The 8,817-nt window shown below is 37.1% G+C and overlaps 1 protein-coding gene across 1 annotated transcript; it reads right to left on the bottom strand.

Moving 5' to 3' along the window:
• Positions 1-1,094: 1,094 nt before the first annotated feature.
• On the bottom strand, positions 1,095-7,781 carry srd5a3 (steroid 5 alpha-reductase 3). The gene is made up of 5 exons (XM_088350273.1): positions 7,509-7,781; positions 6,458-6,609; positions 4,104-4,283; positions 3,896-4,021; positions 1,095-1,645 (listed from the first exon to the last, which is right to left on the bottom strand). The coding sequence occupies exons 1-5, from the start codon at positions 7,730-7,732 to the stop codon at positions 1,386-1,388; spliced, it is 942 nt and encodes a 313-aa protein (XP_088206399.1). The 5' UTR covers positions 7,733-7,781; the 3' UTR covers positions 1,095-1,385.
• Positions 7,782-8,817: the final 1,036 nt, after the last annotated feature.

Below are 8,817 nucleotides of genomic sequence, written 5' to 3'. Positions count from 1 at the left end.
CATAAAATGAGCCTCACTTGTAGGGAGTTGACATAATTATTCGCCATCTTGCTGCCAGAAGTGGGTAGTAAGGGAGTCAGTTACATTTACTTGAGTACGTTTTGGTAGTATTTGTACTTTTAGAAGTATTTTTAAATCCCTATACTTTTAATTTTACATAAGTTAATTTGTGAATAAATAACGGTACTTTTACTCCGCTACATTAGGAAACACTGAAGTAGTCTATTTGTTACTTAATAAATCCCCTCCACGTAAGTATGCGTCTGTCCGTCTCCGCTAAGGCGCATTTAGTTTTGATGCGAAACCCCGCCAGGCTCTACCATGTTTAAACAATCAAACGTAGCAGCCTCGTCATGTGACCATATTTAACTTTATCAGGGGGAAAGTTGTCCACGAATGAAATAGATCAAGAATGTTACTTAGCAATACAGACTATGAAAACCCAGAAGAGGAGGAGCACCTCACATCAAAAGCAGGTTCTCCTTAAAAAGGGTGCCAAACACCAGGTACAATATGCAATGTCTCCTTTGAGTTCATGGGCTAGTTTGTTGTTCTGCTTGTAGATACTGCTAAGATAAGTATTGGGGCCTTAAATGTGCTACTTTATGCTGCAAGTGGTTAATTCATTCATTTGATTTATACTATTTTCATTTTATTATTTATTAAAGCACTTGAATTTTGATTATTTTAATCTACTTTTAAATTAAATGTATTTTTTTGTTTACTGAATGAACTTTGATAATTTAATGATCTGATTGGTTGTTTAAAAAAAAAAATCAATAAATACGACGTCGCTAGAGTTTTCTCACCAAGTGCTTTTTTACTTTTACTCAAATAAGCATTTGTATGACTACTTTTACTTGAGTATTATTCTGGAGTAACAATACTTTTACTTGAGTAAAATTTTGGGCTACTCTACCCACCTCTGCTTGCTGCTAAAGTATCCTGAAAAAATAAAAACCTTGTAAAAAGCTGGGCAAAAAAACAAATGAAGAATATTGTGCAGTTTGGTCACTTTGAGTCTCTGTTGTTTAGTATTCTTCCTTCTGCTATGTAGCATTGTTTTCGGTTGCACTAAAAAATACAACGACAAATAGTGGTCAAATAACATGAAGTGTGCCTTTAATTTGGTGCAAAATAATAATAAAATATGTGGCTCTTAATCCAATCCAAGAAAGGAGGAACTCACAAACTAAATTCTTATATATTATAAATTCAATAAGATGATCTATAACTCACATCTACTTCACACTTACAACAGTGTTCAAAAAAATCATTGAAGCAATAATCACTGTATTTTTAGAATGCATGTCTTTATAATTAGCAATATTTACAAGAAAAGCCCAAAATAAATACACACAAGAAAAAAATACTGGCTACCCAGATCACATCACAAAAGGTATGAATGCTTTTCTGTGCGCAGGATAGGATGGGTATTTGCTAACATAGTGTTCGTGGCAGATTAGTGCGGCCAAAGCCTGGTTGAAGAATACATAGAGAACCACCAGCCACCAGGTAAGCGAAAGCCCGCCAGCTACCAAACTCAGGGAGATGTAAATGAGCAGCTCGGCAAAGTAGTGCGGACACGACACCAGCTCGAACCAGCCGCCACATGGCATTTGGTGAGCCAGTGTTTTAACCCTTCCTGTATAAACAAAGCACAGAAATAAGAAAAGGGCATGTAAGTGGAACTGGTATTAGCCAATTCCTCACACCATATTTACATTCCCACACAATCCATTTGTTAGAGTAGAATATATAAATAACACCAAACAAAACAAAATAAGCTACATCTAAGTTGTTGTTGCTAGGCACAAATTGCATTCACTAAACAATAATTAATGAACACAATCTAACAATAATATTAATAGTCCAGCAGATGGCGCCAAATAATAATTTTGTTGCTTTAAATCAGGGGTGTCAAACTCATTTAAACCCGGGGGCCACACGATAGAACAAACATTCCGTCGGGGGCCGGACTAGTAGATTAGAAAGAAAAAGAAAAAAGAGAGATAAAGAAATAAGAGAAAGAGGGAGGGAAAAGGAGAGAGGGCAAGACAAATAAAGAGAGAGAGGGAGAGAGCGTGAGAAACAAAAGAGATAAAAAGAGAAGTCGTGAGACAGGGGGAAAAGAAGGGGAGCAGAAGACAGAAATCCAAAGAGAAATAGATAGACAGAAGGAGAGAAAGAGAAAAGAAAACACAAAGGGTAGGAAGAGAGAAAGAGAAAAGAGGGAAAAGGAAAAAAGGAAGTTAGAGCAAAATAAGTTAAAAAGACACAGAGAGAGAAAGAGACAAAGAGCAACAAAGGAAGAGAAAAAGAGAGACACAGAGTGAAAGAGACTTAGAGTGGTAGAAAAGGGGTGGGAAAGAGAGAGAGAGAGAGAAATAAATACAAGTACAGTATCTTTGTGAGAGGAACCTGGCTTTGGCAACATCAAGTGGACATATTTCAACCTGCAGCTTGTTTTTCTCTTGCGCTTCTCTGAGTGTTGTCTCAATCCCTTAGCGGGCCTGATCTGGCCCGCTGGCCGCCTGTGACACCTGTGCTTTAAATCAAGATCGTCAATCTATGAATCCGAGAGCTTCTTTTTGTTATTAACGAGCAGGGTGAGCTACCATCTTGATATGCATTTCTAAAATGACAACTAATAGAATAACTACGTTGTCAATATTTTATTATCAAGTTCATTATAATAAATATAAAAATTATAAATAAATAGACTCAGTCAACCACTAAAACATGTCAGTTAGAAAAAAAATATTAGAACATTACAATGACTCCATTGTGCTATTTTTAGAACGTGTCTGCGGACTTCCTGGTGTCCGCAGGCGTCATGTTGAAGACCCCTGCTTTAGATAAACCTACCCACTGGTACTCTAGACCAGTGTTTTTAAACCTTTTTTGAGCCGGGGCAGGTTTTTTACATTGGAAAAAATTTGCAGCACACCACTAACCAAAAATGTTATAAAATGACACTGGAAAATATGATTAATTACAATACAATTAATAATAACCCCAGTTTTTACAGCACAGACACTTGACAATGACATAATATTTGCAGAAAATGATTCATAAATGGGCAGCACGGTGGCGCAGTGGTTAAAAATCACTGCTCTAGACCTCTAAACAAAATTAGTGAAGATTGGTCTGAAATAAAAAAGAGAATGTTGCACAAATATCCATTTTACTCTAGCATAATACTAAAATAATACAAAACACAATAAAGGGAAGATCGATTGCATTGGTGCAGTGTTGCTAACTTTTAGGCAATAAATGACATAACTAGAGTTATCAGCACGGATTCGTTCTCGGCAACAAATGATAACGGGGCGGTTTGTTGAATTGTGGCCGATCTAATTTGTATTAGAAGGAGCACCACAATGTCCGTTGAATTTAAAGACTAATAAAGCAAAAATTGATGTAGGTGATTCTCTCAACATGTAGTTACTGAGTAATAAGTACAGTATAATATGTTTTATATATATATATATATATATATATATATATATATAATTATTATTATTAATATTAACAAATGACAAAATATTGAAAAAAAAGCGCCGGTGGGACAGTGGATGACAGGTTAGCACGGCCATCACACAGTGCAGAGGTTGCTGGGTCACTTGCAGCTGATGGCCTCCCTGTGCAGTTTGTATGTTCTCCCTGGGTTTCCTCCTATGTTCCAAAATCATGCATGGAGTTTTATCGGTGAGTCAAATTCTCCCTAGGTATAAATGAGTGTGCTAATGTGGTGTCCGTCTCTGTGCCCTGAGACGGGCTGGCAACCAGTTCAGGGTGTCCCCTGCCGCAAGTTAGCTGGGAAGGTCTCCAGAACCTCCCCGGGGCCCAAATGAGGAAAATCGGTTCGGTAAATGATAGACAAAAAGCTCACCTGACTTTCCAGTGCGGAGTCCAGCTAAAAGCACCATAGACTGATGCTGAAGCAAAGAGGCGAAAATGAAAAGTGCAACCCCAGTAACATGAAACCACGTAATTTGGGAGATGACAGACACCGGTGCTAAAAATGGAGGAAAAACAACAAGGAACAGAGGTTAACATAAAAAAACACAAATTATCTAAACTTTAGAGGTCTGTTTAACCTTCTGTTTGGTGGCAGAGCACAGTCAGCCCCAGCAAGATATAGTATGATAGGCCGAAGATGTACTGAAGCAGGTGAATGACACTGGTAGAGAAGACACTAACACAGAGGCACTCCAAAAGCCTCCGGAAGGAGTGCGTCCACAAAAGCAGCTGGAGGGGCACCATGCTCACATGTGGACCTTTATGACAAAATAACTACATCATTTATAACAGAACAGTCTTGCTAAGCAGCTATAGGAAAATCAGCTTCTCAACACACATCCATCGATTCACCCAATGACCAGTGTTGGGAATAACGCCGTTATAAATAATGCAGTTACATAATGGCTTTGTTTTTTTAGTAACGGAGTAAATTAACTAATTACCGTATTTTCCGCACTATAAGGCGCACCTAAAAGCCTTTATTTTTTTCAAAAGCTGACCATGCGCCTTATAATACAGTGCGCCTTATATATGGATCAATATTAAGTCGCAAAGTCTTACAACTAAGGCAAGCAGCCGCCGACTAGATTTTCCCCCGAAGGCAAAGTAGTCCGCGGTGTATGCTGGGATTTATATACCGGCGTTTCATTTCCTAACCAATGTGTCAATCATCATTTGAATCAGTCACTTTTGGCTAAAGTTATTCGGCGGTAAAGGGGGCGGATCCTTTTTATCATTTACAGGCTCGCATAGGCTAAAGGGGCGAAACAAAGCCTGCAATTGGCCGAAAAAGATGAATGTGAATCACACGTTGGGTTGCACTACGGCATAGAGAAAACATTTTTTACTATTCTGTATTTGTAAATATTTTACTCTCCTGGATTTACTACAGTCACCGTTGTAAGAAGACCATGGTTACGTATCATTATTGAACATGATGGCTGCAAGAAAACTTAGGTGAGCTTTGCGGCTTTATATTTTCCTGGTATCTTGTTTTAGAACGATCTTGATGTTTCTGTGATGAGTCTATTTTTCAACTCAATTCAATTCAAAGTGTTTATTGTCATATGCACAGTAAAGAACCCCGTTTCCCTGCACAATAAAATTCTTACTTTGCTGTCCACACAGTTGCCAGCAAAAAATAAAATGGAAACTAAGAAATGTTTGGCATTTCTTCAATCCCAAGACTTTAACCTTCCGAATGATATTTGGAACAATGCATTTGAGTAATTGGTGACATCGTACAGACACTGTTTCCGTACATGTCTGAGACACGGATTTGCTTCTTTGCAAGCTTTCGGAATGTTAAGGGTGTAATAAGTTTGACTGAACTATCTGACTGTTTTGTCGACGTTCCCATTGTAGCGCCTTATAATCCGGTGCGCCTTATGTATGGAACATATAGGACCAAAAACTATTTTTTGGGGGTGCGCCCTATAACCCGGTGCGCCTTATAGTGCGGAAAATATGGTACTTTTCCTGCCGTGTCAACCCCGTTATCGTTACTGAGAGTCAAAAGTTGCGCGTTTCTTCGGCTGCAGAACGGCAACAGCGGCGTGTCTCTGGACCTGACGCCATTTATAGTTTTAGTTACTAAATAGTGACAACCATATAGTTAGATGGCTATTATGAATACAGTATGTCCTAATGCGCTAAAAGAAAAGGCGAATTGGTGGTATGGCAATCTACCCCTGTCGTTCATTTTTTTCAGCGATTCTGCTCTGTTGACTATGAATTTATTGAGTATAAAAAGGTTGAAATCCTCTTGTATATCTTTTTGTCGATTTTTAAATATTTTAATGTATGTTTCCTGTATTTTTTAGTGTTACGTTTAAGTGTTAATTTTGATTAATTTTTCTCGAAAATAAGTAATTCATAATAATATATAATAAAATGTGAAAATAGATTCAAAACAGACATTTGGAAGCCAAAAGAGCCAGCTCTTTTTAGTGAGCTAAGCCAAAAAGGCCGGTTCTTTATAAAATCGTAATTACTATCATTACAACTGACCATTTGAGTTAGATTTAATTTAGTAAACTTACTTTATATTGTTTACTAATGATTGTTTTTTTATTATATTGTTTCTTTTTATTGCACTTCAAGTGTAGGATAAGTATGTTGCTGGTGATATGCAATAAATATGACAAGGTTCTATAGCACAACTACCTGTAAGTTCTTTTTTATTCAACTGACTTGAATACTGCAAAGGGAATTTCAAATTCTTTGACCTACACCTTTTTTTACAGTAACGGAAATAGTTACTTTCCCTGGTTACTAGTTACTTCTACTATAGAGTAACCCAGTTACTAGCTGAGTTACTTTTTGGAAGAAGTAGTGAGTAACTAGAATTACTTTTTTAAAGTAACGCTCCCAACACTGCCAATGACTCACTCACCAACCCATCCGTCGATTCATCCACAAAGAAACTAACCGTGATAATTTTTTTGTGACGATCCAGACAGAATATCTTCGAAACTAGTCAGCCATTTTGGATATAAATGCAATTTCACGGTGTCGTTCAGGCTACAAGCCAACAAAAGACCATTCCAGACGAGCGAAATGGCGTAGAAATGCCAAAACCACCTAATGGAGGAGGTAACAAAACTTCCCACAGTTAAATACGAACACCTATGACATACCTGTCAACCTCCACGGCTCCATGCCCTTACAAAATGTTGTATTTCTTACACCATATTTTCTTTTTCAAACGTGTTTATTTATGTAGTTTAACATGTTATATTGTACATGTGTTTCGTTATATCATGTATATTGTTAGCTAACATTTTGTTGTAAGACACTGAGGTGCTCGACATGAATGAGGTTTATTATAAAAAAAGTTCAAAAATGAAGTTGCTTGGACGTTCACTGTAGAAGGAAAAAATACATGCAAATATACTTAAGTAGAATAATACATTTTCTAATTCAAATTATCAATTCATTTTCTGCATTAAATTATTGTTGGTAATATACTGATTAAAGGGATAACCACAAACCTGTCTTTTTTCATTTTCTCCTTTTATACTTCCTCTTTTCTTAACTTCTTTATACAACATAATAATTCGTAATATAATGCATCAAAGCAAGTGAGCCGTTTGAGAACCGGCTCTCTTTAATGAGTTGAGCCGAAAAAGCCGGTTCTCTAAAAAGAGACGGACTTCTTTTCACTACATAACTACCACATGAAATCCGAGGCGGCAGACGCATGCGCACAGTAGCATCAAACCGCTTGCTTCGTTTGCAACGAAAAAAAACGACACCGAGATAGAGGATACTGCGTCAAACTTCTTTGATTTGATTGATTTGCCGTTTCATGATAGTCGGTGTATACCGCATGGTACACATAATTGATAAATTTGCGTTTTTCCGTACAGATTTTCTTGTACGTCGTACACGTCTTAAAGTGCATAATAAACGTACTTTGTACGGCAAAAACGTACAGGTTGACAGGTATGAAATGATATTCCCCCCCCCCAAATATTTACCTCTTCGGGACGTCAAAAGCAGAAAGCCGGTAGTCGCGTTTGAGAATCTGTTTGGTTTTTCCGTAGCGAACTAGATCCTGGAACAGCACATTAAGATAACAAGTTTGGTATTTCGGTGGCAGTTTCTTTGCTACGTTGTGCACTAAAATCGCCACGAAGAAAGAAAAAGACAAAACCAACCACACGAAATCTATGAGACGAAAACCGAAAACATTCCGAGTCATTTTTGAATGAGTATGTGATTGTTTTGTGTTACACTAATAACAGCTCGTTTGGGAACAGAGACTAAATTATGTTCCTTGGATGAGCCGCACATTCAAATAAGTCAGGATAAATTTATAATACCGCACCAATATAATTAAAGGAACTGTATGTATTATGTAGACCCTCCTTTTGGTAAAACACGTGATTTATTTAAAAAAAAAAAAAAAGAAAACGATATAGATTTAAATAATAAGGGAAACTACATAAACTATCATATAGACACGCTTTTTTAAAAATAGTCAAGAAATGTATATTTATGTTATATGACCTGAAATCAGTATTTGCCCATAAAATAAAGCAAATTCTGCAGATGCAGACCTATAACAGTACACTACTCGAATTTTCTCATGCGTCAAAAATATGAATTGTAAAAATCCGGAATGTTTTTATTATCATGATTTTTTTTTTAACATCTGACAGCTATTACAGAGCTGTCTTCTCTTTAATTTCAAATACAGTATTTTAAAATGATCGGGACCGCCTATAAAGTGCGGCACAAGTAAAATCAGATAAAACAAAATAACACAAACTAGTAGGTTGGATACAAATACAAGTAGGTCAGTAAATCAGTACAATACATGAGTATTTAATAACATTATGAACAAATAAGTGTTAGTGCACCCATATACACATATGCACAGTCACACACTGATGCAGGCACACACTCACACAAACACACTATATCTGCTTTGATCAAAGGCCAGGGTTATCATCCTCACTGACCCTGGCCTTATACATCAGTCATCATATTTCCTTTTTGCTGATCGTTCCCTCTCTCTGTAGTTGTGTTAGTCAACAAGCGTGAGGCATTTGAGATTCGGAATTCCAGGATGCCTTTTGGGGAGTGCAACATCCTGTCTGAGGAAGTGTGGACCGTTTCCTGCTTCCTCTCTCCCAGTTGATGCTGGTGTCCTCTTCTTATTTTTTTTTGGTTTGAACAAATTTATTGACACTAATAACAGAAAACAATCATGACGATCTCAACAGCAATCAAGCACATTCACAATATTATATTTCAATATGACGTTTAACAGCAAACACAATG

Source organism: Urocampus carinirostris, chromosome 12 (assembly GCF_059441175.1).
Source record: "Urocampus carinirostris isolate Australia breed hairy pipefish chromosome 12, RoL_Ucar_1.0, whole genome shotgun sequence".
Lineage (NCBI taxonomy): Eukaryota > Metazoa > Chordata > Actinopteri > Syngnathiformes > Syngnathidae > Urocampus > Urocampus carinirostris.
The sequence above is the reverse complement of the archived record's forward strand: the minus strand, read 5'-3'. Positions and strand labels throughout refer to the sequence as shown.

Bases quoted from the DNA above. Each gene is read 5' to 3' on its own strand.
- srd5a3 (XM_088350273.1), bottom strand. From the start codon at position 7,732: ATGACTCGGAATGTTTTCGGTTTTCGTCTCATAGATTTCGTGTGGTTG. The intron at 4,284-6,457 runs GTTAGTTTCTTT...TTTGTCATAAAG, and splicing joins GTCACAAAAAAATTATCACG to GTCCACATGTGAGCATGGTG. The intron at 1,646-3,895 runs GTGAGCTTTTTG...TTGTTTATACAG, and splicing joins ACTCCGCACTGGAAAGTCAG to GAAGGGTTAAAACACTGGCT.